Consider the following 21,173-nt stretch of genomic DNA (forward strand, 5'->3'; position numbering starts at 1 on the left):
ACCCCGTCTCTACTAAAAATACAAAAATTAGCCAGGTGCGATGGCGGGCATCTGTAATACCAGCTACTCGGGAGGCTGAGGCAGGAGAATTGCTTGAACCCAGGAGGCGGAGGTCGCAGTGAGCCGAGATCGTGCCACTGCACTCCAGCCTGGGTGATAGAACAAGACTCTGTCTCAAAAAAAAAAAAAAAAAGAAGTTTGAGGCAGGTGCCCTAATCAGTGACCCATGCCCTAAGGACCTCAGTACTTCCCCTCACGGCTCATTTACAAAGCCTCCCTCCTTTTGTTTGTGTGACTTGAGATCAATGGACACAGGCCTCTCTTCCCTAGGCAGCATCTGATTAAAATCCGCACACGGTCTTTGTGCAAAACAAGTGTCCAGTTTTCGCTGCTCTTTCAAACATCAACCCCTCTCCCCCGTGAGGACATGGAGGCAGGGAGAGGTCGGGCATAACCAAGACCCTGTGACTGGTGGGTCTCATGCTCCAAGCCCCACAATCCTAGCCACATCCCACATGGCCTCTGTCGCAGCCTGTGAACCCTGACACGGCCTCGGAGGGCGGATGTCATCAGGAGACATCGGGCTGGCAGGCAGGCAGTCCCCTCTGATGAACAATATTTTACAGGCACTTCCCCCGCTAACATGTCACTTAACACGTGCTGGGGAAACCAAGGCAGACCTGCTCCAAACGGGGCTGCAGGAAAACGGTGGCTTCCCCAGGAGGAAGCTGACATGCCGGAAGTGAGTGGACGGGGCCCCAGCCTCACCTTCACATGACCTGCCGTCTACAGAGAGCCGGAAGCCCACGGAACAGCTGCAGACGTAGGATCCCAGCGTGTTCTCGCACTTGTGGCCACAAAGGCGCCCGGGGTAGCGCTGGCACTCGTTGACATCTGAAAGTGAGGGGTGGGTCAGCTCAGGGCAATGTCCAACACAGTGGCGCCACATTCCACCCTCCTAACAAGGCCAGCTCATGTCCTTTGTCCTCCACCTCCTCCAGCCTCCTTTCTTTCTTTTTCTTCATCTTCGAGACAGAGTCTCGCTCTGTCTCCCAGGCTGGAGTGCAGTGGCACGATCTCGGCTCACTGAAACCTCCGCCTCCCAGTTCAAGTGATTCTCCTGCCTCAGCCTCCCAAGTAGCTGGGATTACAAGTGCAGGCTACCACGCCCAGCTAATTTTTGTATTTTTTATAGAGACGGGGTTTCACCATGTTGGCCAGGCTGGTCTCAAACTCCTGACCTCAAGTGATCCGCCCACCTTAGCCTCCCAAAGTGCTGGGATTACAGGCACGAGCCACCATGCCCGGCTTCCAGCCTCATTTCTCACACAAGGAATGTAAAGTGACTTGTCCCAAGCACGCAGGAAGTCAGTGGGAGAGCCGGGACTGCTGCGGTGTGCCTGCCCGCCCGGCGAGCCTCGTGCTCCTTCCGCGGCAGCACAGCTGATCTTGTGCCCTCCTGCCAGTCCTCCTCCCCAGGGCCTACAGGAGGGTCTGTCAGGATCTAGCAAAGTGCTTGCTTTGGGGGAGTGGGATGGCAGCTGCCAGGCTTCCCTGGGCACCTAGGTTTGGTGACAGCAGGCACTGGCTGGATAGGACCTGACCCCACTCCTGGTCAACTTTTCCCCTCACTGCCCTGGGCTAAAGGCACACTCCAGCTCTGGTGGCTCTGCAGCTCAGCGGTGAACCTCCAGGAAATCACTGACGCTGCCCGCATGTGTAGACCTGGCTCAACAGCACTTGGAGGTCCTGGGTCGAGCAGAACCCCTTTCTACAGGTGGGGAGCAAGCTCACACACAGGGGGCTGTGCCACCGGCCGCCCGGCTGGGCAGCAGCACAGCTGAGACTAGAATGGGGTCTCCCGACTCAGGGTCTTCTCTTGGGGTCTGTCTGCACTTGGGATTATCTGAGATGAGGATCAGACCACATCACTCGAGATGCCACAGAATGTGTCCCTGGTGCCACGTGGCCGGGTTCCCCCAAGGCCTGTGGGCCCCCCACGCACCCACACACATCCTGCTGATGCCATCGAAATAGTAACCCGTCTTGCACTCGCAGCGGAAGCTTCCGGGAGAGTTCACACAGCGGTGCCCCCTCCCACAGGGCTCGGCAGGTGGTGCGCACTCGTCCACGTCTTGCAAAGGAGAAAGAAAGCCATGATGAAAACCTTTAGTTTGGGTTTTTTCCCCCCAAGATGATCAGAAAGGAAAGCAAGAAACGAGCACATGGAAACGGGCATTCCATTTCAACACGACTTCACAGAGCACCTAATGTGTGCGAGTCCCAGACTGTGGAGACAGCTGACCCAGAGGCAGCCCTACCTGGTTGGCAGGCCAGGAACCCAGAGAGACACTGAAGAAGTGTCCTGGGGATTATGTGAGGAAGGCTCCTTCTCTAGCAGGATCTAGGCAGGCTGGGTGCCCTGGATCCAAAGGAACGTAGGAGCAGGTGGGCAGAGGGAATGACGTAAGAGCAAACACCCACACAGAGAGGAAAGGACAGTGCTTGTGTGGCGAGTGGCAAGACCCACACTGCCTGAATTACAAGGTTTGTGGAATTGGCCCAGCTCTAGGGGACTGGACAGTAAGCAGAGGCAAACGTCCTTTGTCACCAGTGGGGAGCTGATGGAGTTGTAAACAGGACGGGGTGAGAGAGCTTTGAGCTCAGGACAAGCTGGACAAGGTTGAGGCAGTAGACGGGCTGGTGTTCTACTGCACCAGTCCAGGCAAGACAATGAAGCCCCATGCTTGGGAATTGACAATGGGATGGATAGGCTGATAGAAACGGCTTTGCTTTGGGGATCAACTTTCTGCTTCCAGAGAAGGGAGGGTGTGTGCTGGAAGCAGACAGGAAAGTGGATTTCAGATTTGTTTTCTTAATACCAACCAACACAGCGAGTTCCCTCCTCGTTGAGATGGTAGCCACGGCCACAGTTGGGCACGTTCTTCTGGCACGTGTAGGAGCCCTCCGTATTGATGCATGTATGCCCGGTAGGGCACGGGGCACTGATACTCAAACACTCATTGATATCTACAGCGGGAAAAGACAGAGACCATGTGGTTAAACCTGGAGGGTGTCCCAGAACCCAAAAACTGGATCTCCAAAGAAATTCCCCTTCCCACCTCTTTGCAAAATCACAAATGGAGGGGCTCAACCCCCTCACCCTGCACCACACAGCCGTCTCCCAACTGGCTCCCAAATTGTATCACTGCACGCTGCCTCAAACACCACCTCTCTGGACCTTCTTCCTGTCCCTAAATCTCCAGCACCTCCACCGTTCGCTGTGCCAAATCGGGACCTGCCTGCCTGGCTTTTCCTGCATTCATCTACTCCACACACTGGGCAAGGTGTTAAGGAGACAGGTGACCGTCCACGTGGTGCCAGCAACTCTGGCTCCCAGCAAGGCTCTAGGCCCCCCCAATGACTGGGCTTCACAGGGCCTATGCTGACCCAGGCCCACCCGGGAGGTGCCATGGCTCCGAGCTCACTGCATGGCAATCTCCTTCCTTGAGTGGACATACCTCTGACATGAGGACCGTAGGGCATTTATCTTTGATGACATACAATGAGCAAGTGTGAACCCGTGAATGGTCCAGGAGGACCATGCCACACATGGATTCCCTCCTTCTGCTCAAATTCGGAGGAAGAATGCACAGATTGCACTTTCTGAGAGAGGAAGTGGAAAAGGACCTCAGGGTCTAAACATCACCTTGGAGAACCCTGCTAAGACACTTACAAAGCATCTGGGACCGGGGGACAAAGAGAGGGAGTGATGATAGAAAACCCCTGAGCATAAGTCAGAAAGGAGGACAGCTGTACCCCTCTCCCTGCCAGCCAAGTCCACCCTCCTCAGCCAAATGAGTCCGTCTTCGCACTGACCGTGCAGCAATTTAGTTTACAAAAGCTTTTATATCCATTACCGCTCTCGAGCACCACAGCCAGCCTGCAAGTGAGGTGATGCCGGTATCACTATCATTACTGCCTGCGCTTTATAAACAGGAAACCAAGGTCCAGAGACGGAATGGGTGGAGTCAGGAGCCAACCGGGACCTAGGTCTAGAACCAGGATCTCCTGCTTCCCAGCTCCCTTAAATCAGTGGCCAGCAAACGATGGCCCTTGGTTCAAATCCGGCTTACACCTACTTTTGTAAATAAAGTTTTCTTAGCGTGCAGCCAGGCCCACTCTCTTACACATTGCTCAGGGCTGCTTTTACACTGCAACTGGCAGAGTCGAGTGGTTGCTACAGAGACTGAAGTTGTTATTTACCATCTAGCCCCTCTAGAGAAACAGCTGGGTGGCCCCTGCCCTGTAATATGAATAAATGCAGCGTTTAGCAGAGTGGTGGCTGCCTTCCCCCAGGTGCTGCAGGCTCCTCACTCAGACTGCATTCCCCAAACTCTGTTCCCCAGAACAACAGTGTCCCTCAGAACATCGTGTGCTCCACAGGGGTAAGACCTGGCTATCAATGAATGAATGAATGAATGAATGGGAATGAATAAACAGAGAGAAAATCAATGTAAAACATCGGTTGAGTTTGGGAACATGGCGCCCGATCTTTCCCTCCCAGGGATTCACATGGGAAAAGCCCAAGCTGCCAAGGTCCCTGTTCACTTGCTTCCCCCCGTGCTTCCTAGATTCAGCGGAACCCCTTCCTGCCCCAGGACATGCCGACATCCCAGGCACAGGTCAGCCGGGGCATGTGGGAAGCCCTGGCCCATTCCCTCCTCCCCACTCAAGAAGAAAGGAAGAGGTCGGGGGTGGTGGCTCATGCCTGTAATCCCAGCACTTTGGGAGGCCGAGGGGTGGATCACCTGAGGTCAAGAGCTCGAGACCAACCTGGCCAACATGGCGAAACCCCATCTCTACTAAAAATACAGAAATCAGCCAGGCATGTTGGTGGGCGCCTGTAATCCCAGCTACTTGGGAGGCTGAGGCAGGAGAATCACTTGAACCCAGAAGAGAGGAGGTTGCAGTGAGCCAAGATTGTGCTACTGCACGCCAGCCTGGGTGACAGAGCGAGACTGTCTCAAAAAAAAAAAAAAAAAAAAAAAAGAGAAGAAGGAAGAGGAGGAGGGGGAGGGAAGGAGGGGAGGGGAGGAGGGAGAGGAGGAAGAGGAAGAGAAAGGAAGACAGCAGCAGCAGCAGGAGAGGATTCGAAGAAAAAGAGCAAAGAAAACCCAACAAAGCCATGCTGGTCTCAAAGCCCTCAGTGACCCAACCTTAAGGTCCTAGAAAATTCTCCATGTATGATAGGGGCAGAGACCTCCGCTTCCTGGAACCCTGACCCACGCCTTGTGCTAGCTCTGCAGGAAGAGCTCTTCTGCTACAGGCAGGAGGCTCAGAGGGGCTCTTAGGATCCCAGGATGGTTCTCGGAGCTCCAGGAAGATGGATTCTGGCTACACAAGGGAATCGGCGCTTCCCACCATGGACCGTGCTATTCCTGGGTGAGGGAGCGGGTACCACGGGCAGAGGTGTGGGAGCAGAGGACCCAGGGTGCGTGCTGGGGGACCAGGACCTGACATAGAACCTTTTCAGCCCTCTCCCAGACGGCCTGAAACTATCTTCTATCTTGACGTATTTTCTCGTTAGAAAGAAATATTTCTGCTGATGCAGTCGTTTTTTTAAGAGAAACGTTTTTTAAGAGTTGTTTTTTTAATATAAAGGTGCTGACATGAAATGATTTCTAAGTACCCTGTCAAGAGGGGAAAAAAGCAAGTGACAGAACAGTCGGGTCCCATTTTCATTTAAAAAAAAAAAAAAAAAGTGTCCAGGAAGCAAAGCCCCGAAGGGCTCACGGACTCTGCCAAGAGGCAGGCAGGATGGCAGGGGAGGAGCGTTTACTTCCTACACTTAGGTTTTCTTTGCTGATTTGTACATCAAGACGCACATAATTTTTGAAATAAACAGAGATCTTTTAAAACAACGAATCCTGAGCTTGACTGCAAAGATTGAGAGCACATGAAAAGGGGAACCCCACCCTCATCCCGGCATCCCACGCTGAGGGGACCCTGAGGGAGATGAACATTTGGCTTTTGATGCCGTCACTGAGGACCCAGGGAGATGGCAAGGAACAGCTCAGGGCTGCCAGGCTGGCCTTCAGCCCACAGCCTGCTTGCTGGTCCTGGAAGGACAGTGAGGGGACGGCTCCCGAGCCTCAGCCCCTACACAGTGCTGCACCCTGTAGAGAGAAAAGTCAGGGCTAGGTTGAGACTTGCAAACGCTGCCTCGGGGCTGATTTTGCCATGAGTCAGGGTTTCCGTCTGCAGTCCACGCCAGCCTCCTCCGGACCCCCCTTTGGGCAGGCTGCAAGTCTGAGCAGGACTATCCTCCCCGCTGGCCCTGGAGAGCCCATGGCTTCCCTACTCACCACCCCCTGCACTGAGAAACAACCATCCTTCCCTGCTGGCAGGGGACTGGCAAGGGGCCAACTGCAGCCGAGCCACAGCCCCCAGCTCAGAAGTCTCCCCCAGGGAATGACAGGGAAGCTGTAACAGTGGAAGGCTGGGGCGGGTTTCAGATACAGCCCCTGTCCTAAGGGCTCACTATTCCACTTGTCTTTTTTTTTTTTTTTTTTTTTTTTGGTGAAACAGAGTCTTGCTCTGTTGTCCAGGCTAGAGTGCAGTGGCACGATCCTGGCTCACTGCAACCTCCGCCTCCTGGATTCAAGCGATTCTCCTGCCTCAGCCTCCGGAGTAGCTGGGATTACAAGGCGCCCACCACCATGCCCGGCTAATTTTTATATTTTTAGTAGAGACGGGTTTCACCATATTGGTCAGGCTGGTATCAAACTCCTGACCTCAAGTGATCCACCCACCTTGGCCTCCCAAAGTGCTGGGATTACAGGCATGAGTCACCGTGCCCGGCCACATCCACTTGTCTCGGTGGTTAAAAAAATGCAGTGGGGGAAGAGCTCTGTCTCCAAACCACTATTTCAAATAAACGATCAATACAGATTTCTCTAAGAAAAAGTTGAAATAGAAGTAAGACAGAAATTTACACTCCCTTGCTCATGGCAGGGGAGAGGTGATGTGGCCACCCCAGATGGAGCGGTTCTGACTAGTGTGATCTGTAGCTGGGATTCCTCATCTTTTCTCCTAAAAAGTCTCTCTGACCTCAAAGGCAGGACCCAGGAGCGTCTGCCAAGCAGAGGCCGAGGGAAAGCCGGTGGATCGGGACTTAGGCGCTGACCGCAGTGGCCTAGCCAGGCAGTTAACCTGACAACAGCAGGGGAAAGCAAGACTCACCTCCCGTCTTTCCAGAACTAGAAACCCAGGCCAGCCGGCTCCCCGCTCGTACCCCATGCCACTCCTCTAGCATAAGCGGTCTTTCCCAGGCCTCCTACATTAACACTGAGTTCACATGAGAGTCTCTCTTTTCATATTAGGATTTCTCTGATATCAGCAGAGTTTCTTTTTTTTTTTTTTTTTTTTTTGAGATGGAGTCTCACTCTGTCACCCAGGCTGGAGTGCAGTGGCATGATCTCACCTCACTGCAACCTCCGCCTCCCGGGTTCAAGCAACTCTCCTGCCTCAGCCTCTTAGGCAGCTGGGATTACAGGCGCCCACCACTACACCCAGCTAATTTTTGTATTTTTAGTAGAGACGGGGTTTCACTATGTTGGTCAGGCTGGTCTCGAACTCTTGACCTCAGGTGATCCGCCTGCCTCAGCCTCCCAAAGTGCTGGGATTGCAAGTGTGAGCCACCGCGCCCGGCCAGAGTTGCTTTTCTTATTGTGGTAAACTACATGTTTACCAAATGAACTACATGTGAACTACAAATTTTACATGCCATCGTAACCCTTTTAAGTAGACGGTTCAGGGGCATCAGTGCATTCACACTGTTGTGCCACCATCTCCCCCATCCATCTCCAGAACTTTTTCATTTTTCTCAAACTGAAACTGCACCCATGAAACACTCACTGCCCAGCCCCTGGCACCTTCCATTCTACTTTCTGTCTCTATGAATTCAAATACTAACACAGACTATTTTTTACTTTTATATTTTATTTTATTTTTGAGACAGGGTCTTACTCTGTTGCCCAGACTGGAGTGCAGTAGCATGATCACAGCTCACTGCAGCCTCGACCTCCCTGCTCAAGGAATCCTCCCACCTCAGCCTCTCAAGTAGCTGGGACTACAGGTGTACGCCACCACACCCAGCTAATCTTTTGTACAGATGGGATCTCACTATATTGCCCAGGCTGGCCTCAAACACCTGGGCTCAAGCAATCCTCCTGCCTCAGCCTCCTAAAGTGCTAGGTTTACAGGTGTGACCCACTGTGCCCAGCCAAGTATTTTTTAAAACAATTTTTTAATAGGCTAAATGCCTGTGGCAAGGAATCACCACTCGCCAAGTGCTTCCTGTGTACCAGTACTTCGCAAGGACTCGCCTAATCCTGGCCTCAAGTCTATAAGCCAGATACTATGATTACTCCCATTTTATACAGGAAAAAATTAAAGCTCAGAAGAAGTCGTTTTCTTGGGTCACTCCGTTTAAAACCAGATGTCTCTAACTCCAAAACCCAAGCTCTTTCATCTAAACCCAGATCAGCCAACTGTGGCCCTTGGGCCAAACCCAGCCTGCTGCCTATTTTTGTAAATAAAGTTTTATTGGAACACAGCCACACCCATTTGTTTACAGACGGCCCTTGGCTGCTTTAGACTATAACAGCAGAGTTGAGTATCATGATGGAGACCATATGGCCCACAACGGCTAGGGTATTTGCTCTATTTGCTGTCCAGCCCTTTACACAAAAAGTTTGCCAACCCCTGTTCCGTACACCATGTGGCCCCTCAAATTCCAGAGGCCTGCCCCAAGGCTAGATCGCTGGCCCCTCCTGGAATAACCCACTAGTCCTGGCAGCACACGTCTTACCAATACAGTTGCCTAGAGCATCTTGTATAAAGCCACTCTTGCACTGTAGCTTGGGTCGGCAGCGGAAGGATCCCAGAGTATTCTGACAGATAAAATCGGGGAGGCAGTTATGAATACCACTCTCACACTCGTCAATATCTGGTACATCATAAAAAAAGGAAATTGTTAGCAAGAGTCCTGCCAGAAGCATCTTACAACACTTTAAAATCACAAGAAAGATTTTTCTAATGCTCATTACTCAGACTATAACCCAAAACATTCTAATAGGGAAATCATACACAAAAAGGACTTCACTGAGCCAAATCGTGCTCCAGTTGCTAAAGACTTAAAAAGCTGACTTTTTTCCCAAGGCTCTTATGAGGCAAACTGTCTGTTATAATAAATCACCCTGGCATTTTCCTGGCAGGTATATATATATTAGTATTCATTCAGGCTAAGTGTATGTTTAGTTTAGATCATAAAGCAATTATCTTAGTGGCAACAAACACAGTCTCTATAAACATATTCATTCTGAAGCCTTCACAATATTCCAAATATTAACAAGGGTTACGGTCATGACAGGATGTGATGGGCTGCCCTTCCCTTGAAGTTCATGGCTGTCAAATGGTCACATGTGTATACTCAGCTGGCTTGGCCACTGGGCTCTTGGGGTCCAAACCACCCAGCTGGTGTGCGGGGGTGGGGAGGACAGAACTTGCTCTGTGGCCCTCAGATGTCAGAAGGGATGTGTGCTTTGAAGTTACTCTCATGATACAGTGAGTGACACTTTTACACAAGTGGATTTGTCCTTCTGAAAGGCTTGAAACGCTCTGCAAAAACTGTGTTCTAAACGATCCTCATCAGAGCCTCCCCATCTGCCAAATAACACCTAAGGCTTGGCGGGGAGGGCTGGCAGCCAGAAATGCCATGTGTTTACGCAGTGGAAGGGGATATGCTTTGAACTTCAAGGAAGCCTGGATTCGGATGGAAGGCAGCTGTTGTGCAAAAACAGTTGTGGGGTTTTTTTTGTTTTTGTTTTTTGCTTTTTTCTTTTTTTTTTAGAAAGTACATGTAAGAACCTGAAATTCATCTCTGGTCTTGATTTTAAATAATCAGGCACTGAGCCTTTTTAGAAAAACAAATCTGCCATCATTGACTCCACACCGTAAGAACGTAAATCTTTCCTAATAGCAGAACTAACCGGTACTGGTGCACTACTGTCAACTTTTTCAGTGTTCTGAACATTACTGGCAAGCACTTTCACTTTCCATCCCACCCGTCCAGACACCCTGGTGGGTATAACCAGCTCCCTCCTGCAGATGAGCAGGCAGTCGCCCAGGCAGCCACACAGGGCGCAGGACTGCGGGAGCCCAGACCCCAGAGCTGCCCTTCCCACCGCACCGTATCTACACCTGGGAGACCAGGTTTACGGACTCGGAGCGCGTGCTGTACCTTTGCAGCTATTGTCCTCGGTGAGCTCATAGCCAGTCCCGCAGCTGCTGTCCCGCTGGCAGCGGAAAGAGCCCACTGTGTTGATGCAGGATTCTCCAAGCCGGCAGCTGTGGCTGCCGGTGATGCATTCATTGACATCTAGGAGAGACCAAGGCAGGGCAGGGGTGACCAGCAAGAACGACCCATCCTGATACATCCTCAGGAGGAATGTGCCGAAGCCACGGTGGAAGTGGTTCCCTGCACCCTCACAAACTGAGCTGAGGCCCACCATGTGCACATCTAGGCTGTGGACCGCATGGAGCCGAAAGCAGTGATTTCTCTCCCAGGCTAACCTTCTTATCTACTGCTTTTTCTGAGACTGGAGTTATGTGGTCCTCAAGAACCCTGTAAGTGGGGGCGGCATCTTCTCCATCTCCCCCATCTCACAGACTGAGGGATGTGCCCAAGGCCACTCAGCAGATCCTGGACCCGGAACCTGGTTAGACCCCAAATCCATCCTCTTTCCCAACCCCGGTGCTTATATTGCCTTGGAGGGGAGTCTTGGCAGGGGCCTCTGCACTGCAAACTCCAGGGTACGAGAAAGCGAGTCCTGGGCTGCTCTCCACCCCTGAATGGGGTCTGGGCTGTACAAGGCAGGCTCTGTTCAGCCCTCCAGCACAGGCTCCCAAGCACAGTGACCTGCCAGTCCTGCTGGCACCTGAGACAGAGACATTTACCTTCACAGGAGACACCATCAGAGAGCAGCTGGTAGCCCACGAAGCAGGAGCAGACCACCTCATCACCCGTGTCTCGGCACTGCTGCTTGCAGGGCCCGCCTCCTGGAAGGACAGCATGTGTGAGCCAGGGCAGGACGCACCCCAGGCACTGCGTGGTTTCTAGCTCCGTTCAGGCTGGGTCACAGAAAACGCCTTCTGGGCACATGAACCCAGGAAGGCAGGCTGACCTGGCTGGAGCCCACCTGCAGCTCTCCTAGGAGACCCCCAGGATCTGGCTCTGGACACCCCCCAGGGGCTGCTGCTTCAGGTCCCAACCTCCCCATCTGGAAAACTCAGGTGGTGTGCAGGGTGCCCTTTGTAGGCGGGGTGGACCTGGAAGGGGCGAGGCAGAGAAGAGCTCACCGCTGGCCACGGACATGGGGGTGTGGGCTCCACATGGAAGGTCAGGCCCCAACTAGGCCTCATGTACCTGCTCCTCACTGAACTCTCGAGCTGTCTCGCTGCTCCAAGCCCACTACCATGGCCTGAACTCCTGCAGCTGCCCAGCTGGCTGTGGCCACAGCCTCCTACCTGCATAGCCCAGTAGCACCCCACAACCTGTTCTTCCTACAGGGCGGCCAGAGTGATGCTCAGAGTGCAAATCTCATCAGGATAAGCCTCGACCAGGGAAAGATTCTACAAGACACACTTCTAACTGCTGCCAGTCTGCCTGCTTCTCGGGCCCCTCCCTCTGGCCCTCTAACCCCACCTCCTTCCCCAGACCATGGCCACCCAGAGTCCTGCTACAGTGGGTCGGTGCCCTTTACACGGTTTCAGGTCTCCCTGAGGACCCTTTCGGGGTTATTTTCCCAGTTAATCCTGCCTCCTCGTTGCAGACCAGCTCTCCCCTCCCCAGAAAGCTCCTCCCATAGCCCTGAGGCTGGCTGGGGCTCTCGGTCACTCCCATCCTCCCTCTACCAGGCCCCTAGACCAACTATCACTGGGCACTGACTGCATCATTTGGGGATTAAACTGGCTCCTAATTAACACCCTCACCACAGGGCGAACCACTGAAAGAGCTTGTGGGGCAGATCTGCAGGTCTAGACATGCCGGAATGTTCCATGAAAGAAAAACACTTTTATCATATGAAAAACAAACCTGCAAGGCCCTTACTTAAATGTGCAAACATCTCCTTGTGAGGCAAATGAATATCACCAATGGTGACAGAACTGTGGCTGGGGCTCCAGGGGCACAAAGGCAAGGAACACTTAGCCCCCTCCTCTCCCCTGAGAGCCTGGGGGAGGCCCCTGTCACCTTCGCAAGGCCTGGGGACTAGTAATGTGCAGGCTTTCCACACCAGCCCTCACCAGGGCCCCTCCTCGGTAAGCCCACCCTTCCCCTCTCCAGGCGGCCCCAGATCTGGAAGGGGGAAGGGAAGGAGGAGCTGGGAGTCTAGGACTCCTCAGGGCGGAAGTGGCTCATGGCTGGCTCCCAGCCAGAGGGCACTTTGCAGGGTAAACCGAAGCAAAACCTGGGTTCCAACTTCCAGTGAGATCAGCATTGAGATTCCTTGGCTTTATTTTGGTTTGTTTGTTTGTTTTGAGACAAGGTCCAGCTCTGTCGCCCCGGCTGGAGTGCAAAGCTGCAGTCATACCTCACTGCAGCCTCAACCTCCTGGGCTCAAGGGATCCTCCTGCCTTGGCTTCCCAAAGTACTAGGATTACAGGCCTGAGCCACCTGGCCGGCCCCTTGGGGTTTGTTTAAATACCAACTCATGGGAGACGCCGGAGTCTCACCTCGGCAACGGTCATTCAGGTATGGGTCCTCTTGTTCCTCCGCCACCTCAGTGATCTTATCTAAGGGGAAAAAAGACCAATCAAACATTTATCCAAGCACTTATCCATCTTATCCTGAAAGAAACTCCCAACATTCTCTCTTCTTGTCACTGTCAGGCAGTAATGCCCATTTGAACATCTTACATAAACAGCTAAGTATTAACTCTATCCTCTTTAAGATAGAATTACACTTGTAAATGTATAATTGATCTCTGATCCATTATAGGCCAGGCGTGGTGGCTCATGCCTGTAATCCCAGCACTTTGGGAGGCCAAGGCGGGCGGATCACCTGAGGTCAGGAGTTCAAGCCCATCATGGCCAACCCGGTGAAACCCTGTCTCTACTAAAAATCCAAAAATTAGCTGAGTGTGGTGCCATGTGCCTGTAATCTCAGGTACTCAGGAAGCTCAGGCAGAAGAATCATTTGAACCCAGGAGTTGGCGGTTGCAGCAAGTCAAGATCACACCATTGCACTCCAGCCTGGCCGACAAGAGCGAGACTCCGTTTCAAAAAAAAAGGGATCAATTATTTTTTTTTTTTTTTTTTTTTTGAGACGGAGTCTCACTGTGTCTCCCAGGCTGGAGTGCAGTGGCGCTATCTCGGCTCACTGCAAGCTCCGCCCCCCGGGTTCACGCCATTCTCCCGCCTCAGCCTCCCAAGTAGCTGGGACTACAGGCGCCCGCTACCGCGCCCGGCTAGTTTTTTGTATTTTTAGTAGAGACGGGGTTTCACCATGTTAGCCAGGATAGTCTCGATCTCCTGACCTTGTGATCCACCCGCCTCGGCCTCCCAAAGTGCTGGGATTACAGGCTTGAGCCACCGCGCCCGGCCAAAAGGGATCAATTATAACAGAAAGAGCACAGACACAAAGGCCTGTAATCATTGACTTCATGCTGGGTGCTGTTGCCATAGTCCAAATTACTCGACCAGCTCAGCAAATGCAGTCACAGCCTTGCTATAACAATTAACACACGCCCTCCAAGTCTAAAGCGATGCACGCAGTAAAAACTTGTGTCTCCTGACTGATTCTATCAAATGCTATTATGTGTTTGTAAAGGGTTACTCTCCATTTCGGTACTTATTTGTCGCAGGCCAGCACCAGTCTGGGGACCTTCTGCATGGCCCCGAGGAAGCAAACAGTGGGTCCACGGCACAGGTAGCAGTGGGAGGAAGGTGCGGCTGTGAAGACAGGAAGCCCTCCCAGAAGAGGGAGCATGCGAGGAAAGTCTGGGGCAAGGACTGAAGCAGATAAAAGATGGAGAGATAAAGCAAACATCTGGAGCTGCAGAAAAGCCCAGAGATTGCTCACGCTGCAGACATAAATCAGTGAAAATCCGCCCCGAGACGCAGGAGAAATCCTCCTCTAGCACGAAAAGTTTGGGTTTGTTTAAAGTGAAAATGTCATCTCTGATTTCAAAACCCAAGGAAAGGAAGGAGGCAGAATGTGGCCCCAATCCCGCTTGATGACTGTGACATCTGAAATCATCTCAGTGGCATCCATGGGGCCCTGGACTTGAAAAGCTAAGAACAAGAAGTGAAAGATGAGTCCCAGGTGACCCGGGTCCCCTGTGACCCGGGACCCTACAGCCTAGACTTGAAAAGCTAAGAACGAGAAGTGAAAGCTTCCCTGCGTCACCTGGGATCCTACAGCCATCAGCTTGACTTAGAGACTACAGGTCTGAGAGTTCTTCCCTTTCACCCCTTCAGGCACCGCCCCATTGCTTTATTTATTTTATTGTATTTATTTTTTTATTTTTTTGAGACTGAGTCTCGCTCTGTCACCCAGGCTGGAATGCAATGGTGCCATCTTGGCTCACTGCAACCTCCACCTCCCGGGTTCAAGCAATTCTCCCTGCCTCAGCCTCCCAAGTAGCAGGGATTACAGGTGCCCGCCACCACGCCCAGCTAATTTTTGTATTTTTAGTAGAGACAGGGTTTATCCATGTTGGTTAGGCTGGTCTCGAACTCCTGACCTCAGGTGATTCGCCTGCCTCGGCCTCCCAAAGTGCTGGGATTATAGGCATGAGCCACTGTGCCCGTCTTGCACCTCTTTATTTCGTAAGAGAGTGGGGGAAAAACTCAGAGAGAAGAGGGAATGGGCTGAAAACCACACAGCAAGCTTGGCCCAGGCAGAGTCCTGCCTTCTTCCAGGTTAATTCTGTTACAGCACGAAACCATGGCATAAGTGTAAGAGACTACTGGACAGCCACGAAGTCTCCTGCACCCTGTAACTGAACCACACAGAAATGCAGGGCGAGGACACAGAACTGGGGTCACACAGCTGAGAGTGATCTTGAAGCTGCTCTTGGGGTCACATGCCCCTTTGCTGAGTAAGTATCTATGATTTGACAGAGCATAGCCAGCTATTAGCCAGCGATGGCCCCCAGCTGCTCGTTCATACGTCATCAGCTCCAGATGGAGAAGGCACTGGCTGGGAGGTGGAAGGCCAGGGTCTCCCTCCTCCACATGCTGGCCGTGTGATCTTGAGCATCAGACCCTCACCCAAAAAGTGAGAGCAAGGCCAGCCACCCACGCTGCCCCAGGCAGCTGAAGGGACAAGGGGAGATAGTGAGGGCAGACGCTTATGGGGCCAGGTGCTGCACTCAACCCTTGATACCTAATCTCACACTCCATCCTCCCAGTATCTGATGAAGTAGGACTGCAACTATCCCCACTTCCCAGATAAGGGGACCGAGGTGCACATTAGGACTGGGATGGGAACACGCATTTGTCTGATCCCGGACTCCAAGCAAGCAGCGTCACCCCAGGACGGCAGCTCTCAGATAAGGTCACAAACACGAATGTCTCTGACAACTGGAGTCAGTCCATGCGGGGTTAAGGCAATGGTGACATGGATGCACATGTTACCTGTAATGGTTCATTTTAAGTGTCAATTTGGCTGGGGTATGGTCCTCAACTGTTTAGTCAAACACTAGCCTGGACACTGCTGTGAAGCTATTTTTTAGAGATTAATATTGGCCCGGCACAATGGCTCACACCTGTAATCCTAGCACTTTGCGAGGCCAAGGCAGGTGGATCACCTGAGGTCAGGAGTTCCAGATCAACTTAGCCAACATGGTGAAACCCCGCCCCTACTAAAAATGCAAAAATTAGCCAGGCGTGGTGGTGCACACCTGTAATCCCAGCTACTCGGGAGGCTTAGGCACAAGAATCACTTGAACCCAGGAGGTGGAAGTTGCAGCGAGCCGAGATCACACCACTGCACTGCACTCCAGCCTGGGTGACAGAGCAAGACTCTGTCTCAAAAAAACAGAAGAGATTAATATGTAAGTCTGTTGATGCTGAGAAAAGCAGATCATCTTCATACCGTGGGTGGGCCTCACCCAATCAGCAGAAGGCCTTCAGACTGGCCTCCCCCGGGGAAGGCAGCATTCTGCCAGCACACTGCCTTTGAACTCCAGCTGCAAGGCCCCTCCTTCTCTGGGGCTCCAGCCTGCAGGCCTGCCCTGCAGATTTTGGACTTGCCAGACCCCACGATCACATGAGCCAAGTCCTTAAAATCTCTCTCTCTCTAATCTCGTTCTATATACATATCCTGGAGAACCTTAACACACTGCCCACAAGGGAAGGAAGGGGGAAACTTACCTGTTTCTTGGAGGCTCCTGACATCCAAGTCTCCAGTCTCCTGGCTCTTGACACAGCACGCCCGGAAGACCTGTCCACACTGGTAGCCGACCATGAGGCTGTACTCGCAGCTCTGGCCCTGGGCCTGGGCCGCCCTCCCCAGCAGACAGCAATGGCAGCACCTCTGCAAACACAGGTGGAGATCCCGGATGGAGGAGCGGGACAGACAGCCCAGTGGGGCCCATGAGCGGCTTCAGGGGATGCCTCTCTGAGCCCCTTGTCCACACAACCTGGAGAGTGGTGACCCAAGCCTGGCTTAGATACCACTTCTAAATGTCAGCAACAAATAGCAAAGCAAGCCGATCCCCCTACCCCAAACCATCTAGGCCCCAGTTTTGAAAGGAACCTTAAAGGGCCTGGCATCCACCTCCCCTCCCCACCCCAACACGCAATTGCACCCCTCAACATCCCTGCCCTGCCCAGCGACCACCTGGCTCTGCTCACACACCTCCAGGAGGAGGGAGCTTCTTATAGGACCGTGCACAAGCTCCAAAGTTCTGTTCCCTTTGCATGGTCTGAAGTTTCTCTACCATGCCCGGAAGAATGACACGCATGCATCTTGCCTCTCCGTTTTTGAGTTAGGGGGGTTCCGGCAGCAGGAATCGTACCATGCATTTGAAAGCACAGGAACTTCAAGACGAGTCATCAAGCAAGGTCCAAGGACAGGGTGGCTCTCTGCCACCCGGACCCAGGTCCCCATAGTTACTTCCAAGTCCCTGTGGCCTCACACCTGAGTCCCAGAAGCAACATTTGCCCTGACACATGAAAAGCCCTGCTTCAGTCTTTATTAAGTGGTTATCCTAAGAAGGAGCACAGAACTTTCCAAACAGTCCCCAGCAGGAGCCGGGAGGTGTCTGCCTCAGTTACGTGGTGTTGATGGGTCTTCCAGGCCGCGTATCCTACGCCCTCTGCTGCCAGAAAGTGTAGGGAGCATCAGTTACCTCGTCCATCTTTTGGGGTGTGAGTAATCCTTCCTGGAAACACAAATCGCTCATCTGTCAAAGCGATCTGCTCCCACTGCTGCTAGAATGTTCTGTGCTTTTTACACACCTCTCAAGTCTGGGGACATGGGCACAGCTGTGCGCCGGACAGACGGCATCCGCAAGGCCCAGCCCTGCATTGGGTGCCGGGGGTGGGGGCAGTCATTAAACGTCCAAAGTCCTGGTTCCCAGGCACTCCCACCCTCACCCCACCCAGCTCCCTCCTGGGCCAGAGCCCTGCCCTGTGAAAGCCCACACAGGCCAAGGTGGGCAGGGGGCTTGGGACCCCCAATTCCTCCACACAGAGGCCCTCCACAGCTCCGTCTATCTGCAGAATCCCCACAAAGGAGCTCCCACACCCCCTCCTGGAATCCAGACTTCATTCAGATTCTTGCTTCTTAAAATGATTCCAACACCTTCCTAAGCAGGAACGGGAAGCTTCTTCCAGGGAATGTATTTTCGTCATCTGGCGCCTCCAACAGGAGCCCAGCTTCCCAACCCGAGCTCCTCCAGGCCCAAGTTCCTCCTGGCGGGGTTTGTTTTCTTTGCTGGCTGGGTGGTGAGGGAGGGATGGCCTGGACACCTCGGGTTTACTGCCAGTGTTCAGACCGGGAATACGATCACGCACCTTTCCACCTCTTGCAAAGACGCAGCCCTTCCATGGCCATAGCGGTCCTGAGTGACCTGCTAGCACGTAGGGTCCTAGGAGCACTCAGGGAAGAGGACTCTGCCATTTATTCACAGCTTACCTTCAGGGTAGGATCCCATCTGGGTCCCTGACAGGACTGCAGAGAGGCCATTTTGGAGGATGGGCCTCTCTGAACCTCAGTTTCCTCTTCTAGGGTGGTTATAGAGGTCAGATCTTATCAGAGGTCTTAGGGAGGGCCCATTTTTACCTCTGGACCCTGACTAGTCTGTGGGTAGAGAAGCCTGAGAGCCTCCTGGGTAGGTGAGAGTGCCTACCCCGAACTGAGAAGATTCTGAAAGCCCAAGAGGAGCCCTGCTTTGACTTCCACATCTGCCCAAAGCCTGGAGACGGGCAGTTCTCAGGGCAAGGCCAGATCACTTCACCCCCACCGCCTCGTGGGAGGCTCAGCCCAGGTGTCCACCGGGGTTTACGGCTACAGGGGAGGGGGAGAAATACTGGGGTTTTCCACCTCCCTCCTGCCCCTACACCCAGCTGCTCACGAAGAAAGGTGGCCTGAGGCAGGGAGCGCTGACGGACAGTGTCGCTCGGCTGGGAGGGCCTGGGTCTGCCGACTAGTAAGGACGGGCAGCGACCCCACACGGTCTTTGGCTCTCACCTTCACAAACGTGGCCTCCAGGCTAGCGTTGTCACCACGGGGCGCGACACAGTGGTCCTGCTGGTTGGCCAGGCTGATGCCCGTGGCACAGTGCAGCTCCTCCAGCTGGCTGTGGCAGCACTGCTCCTGTACCATCCTGTGGGGGAGGGGTGGGCTAGGCCAAGGCTCTGTGGGCAGGGGGCCCGGGGTACGAGGTCCTCGGGGGTGGGGGTGCTCTCACATTTGAGCCTCCCCTTCCCTGCTCCCACAGACACAGAGAGAGAAACACACAGTGCCCCAGTGTCACACAGAAGGAGCTCAATTAGCATTTAGTTAGAAAGGTTTGGCCGGGCACAGTGGTTCACACCTGTAATGCCAGTGCATTGACAGGATGAGGTGGGAAGACCAGTTGAGCCCAGGAGTTTGAGACCAGTCTGGGCAACATGGTAAGATCCTGTTTTTTTCTTTCTTTCTCACTTGTTTTTTTCAGATGGAGTCTTGCTCTGTCGCCCAGGCTGGAGTGTAGTAGTGTGATCTCGGCTCACTGCAGCCTCTGCCTCTCAGGTTCAAGTGATTCTCCTGCCTCAGCCTCCCCAGTAGCTGGGACTACAGGCATGTGCCACCACACCTGGCTAATTTTTGTATTTTTGTAGAGACGGGGTTTCACTATGTTGGCCAGGCTGGTCTGGAACTCCTGACCTCAGGTGATTTACCCACCTCAGCCTCCCAAAGTGTTGGGATTACAGGGGTAAGCCACCGTGCCTGGCCTCTTTTTTTAAAAAAAAAAAAAAAGACAGAATGCAGCATGGTGTCTGGAGTCAGAGTCAGGAGGCCCAGTTTTGTCTCCAGAGCGGCCATGTCACTCCTCTGAGCACTAGGCTTCACCCGCAAAATGTTCCTGCTGATTTGAAAACCAAAAAGCGGCGGGGGGCTGACTCTGGGCCTGACCTTCCATCCCTTTATCAGGTCGAACTCTTCTCAGAGCAAACAGCTTCTGAGAGTCCTGTGGGGTAGCCTGCCCAAGGCCCCAGAGGGAGGGATGGGGGCTGCAATGGCACCTGGCTGCACAGCCCACGCCTCCCAGCCGTGCCGGGGCTCTGGGGAGAGGTCCTCGACCTGCCAAAATCAGCTTCTCTGACACAACCACGAGGCTGTGACAGCTAGGGGCTGGTGTGGGCGGGCTCCAAAGGCAATGAGCAGAAGAGGACTGTGTCACCGGAGAGTCACCCAACCCGTGCCTCCAGGAGAGAGGGTGGGGGCCTCCCCAGCTTCCCTGCACTGCCAGCCAGGTCACCTCTGCACAAAAATGGCAGCTGCCAGCGCACCTTCCCCCAACCTTCCCTGGGGGACTGGAGGTCTGCACCCGGCTGCCCGTGCGTCTCCAAAACTGCCTTTAGGCTCCGGGATGGAATTACCGAGCTGAGCTAGCCCACGTTTCACTCATGCTTTCGGTGGATTTGCAAATAACAGGCATTTCACGAAACTGCCAGAGCGAGCCACTAGACGTGCATGCATCCATTCAAAAAATCTTGGCTGGCCAGAAAATCACAAGTGTTGGTGAGGATGTGGAGACATTGGAACCCGTGCGCATTGCTGGTGGGAACGGAAAAGGGGCAGATGCCGTGAGGCACAGTTCCTCACAAAATTAAAAATAGAATAATCATAGGACCCAGCAATTCCATTTCTGGGTATATATCCAAAGAACTGAAGCCGGGTTTCAAACCGATACTTGCACACCCATGTTCACAGCAGTTTGTTGTTGTGTTTTGTTTTGTTTTGTTTTGAGATGGAGTCTTGCTTTGTCGCCCAGGCTGGAGTGCAATGTTGCAATCTGGGCTCACTGCAACCTCCGCTTACTGGGTTCTAGGGATTCTCCTGCCTCAGCCTCACGAGTAGCTGGGATTACAGGCGCCCACCACCATGCCCAGCTCACTTTTTATATTTTTAGTAGAGATGAGATATTGCCATGTTGGCCAGGATGGTCTCAAACTCCTGACCTCAAGTGATCTGCCCGCCCCAGCCTCCCAAAGTGCTGGGATTATAGGCGTGAGCCACTGCGCCCGGCCTCACAGCAATATTATTTACAACGCCCCAAAGGTGGAAGCAATCAAGTGTCCCAGGCACCTCAGGGTGTCCAGCTGCCTCAGGCTCACCCCCAATCCCCCTGGCCTCTATCTCACGGCCCCCTCAGCCACCTGGTTGCCCTTGTATCTGGTGCTTTCTCCTTGGGACTAGCTCTTGCTGGCTCCACTCCAGCCACCCCTTGCTGTGCTGCCCAGCACCTGCACACCCTCTCCTCTGGGCCGTTCCCTCAGCCTGGGATGCTCTTCCCACTTTCCATACTGCCCACTCCCTTGCCCCATTCAGGTCCTGGCACAGTGAGGCCAACCCCACAGCTCTAAAATTGTACACCCGCCATGCAGAAGCC

At 53.3% G+C, this 21,173-nt stretch overlaps 1 protein-coding gene across 2 annotated transcripts in view; it reads right to left on the reverse strand.

Annotated features, from left to right (window-relative positions):
• Positions 1–21,173, reverse strand: part of FBLN1 (fibulin 1) — a 98,393-nt gene that overhangs the window by 55,992 nt on the left and 21,228 nt on the right. For both annotated transcript variants that reach the window (XM_031656193.1, XM_031656194.1), the window contains exons 3-11: positions 18,767–18,902; positions 16,444–16,606; positions 12,799–12,858; positions 11,023–11,124; positions 10,307–10,444; positions 8,876–9,013; positions 2,887–3,030; positions 2,006–2,134; positions 769–894 (exon numbers count right to left, since the gene is read on the reverse strand). In XM_031656193.1, the coding sequence (XP_031512053.1) occupies positions 769–894; positions 2,006–2,134; positions 2,887–3,030; positions 8,876–9,013; positions 10,307–10,444; positions 11,023–11,124; positions 12,799–12,858; positions 16,444–16,606; positions 18,767–18,902 (1,136 nt within the window). The remainder of the gene's footprint in view (positions 1–768; positions 895–2,005; positions 2,135–2,886; positions 3,031–8,875; positions 9,014–10,306; positions 10,445–11,022; positions 11,125–12,798; positions 12,859–16,443; positions 16,607–18,766; positions 18,903–21,173) is intronic.

The sequence above is a fragment of the Papio anubis genome, chromosome 16 (genome assembly GCF_008728515.1).
Source record: "Papio anubis isolate 15944 chromosome 16, Panubis1.0, whole genome shotgun sequence".
Taxonomy (NCBI): Eukaryota; Metazoa; Chordata; class Mammalia; order Primates; family Cercopithecidae; genus Papio; species Papio anubis.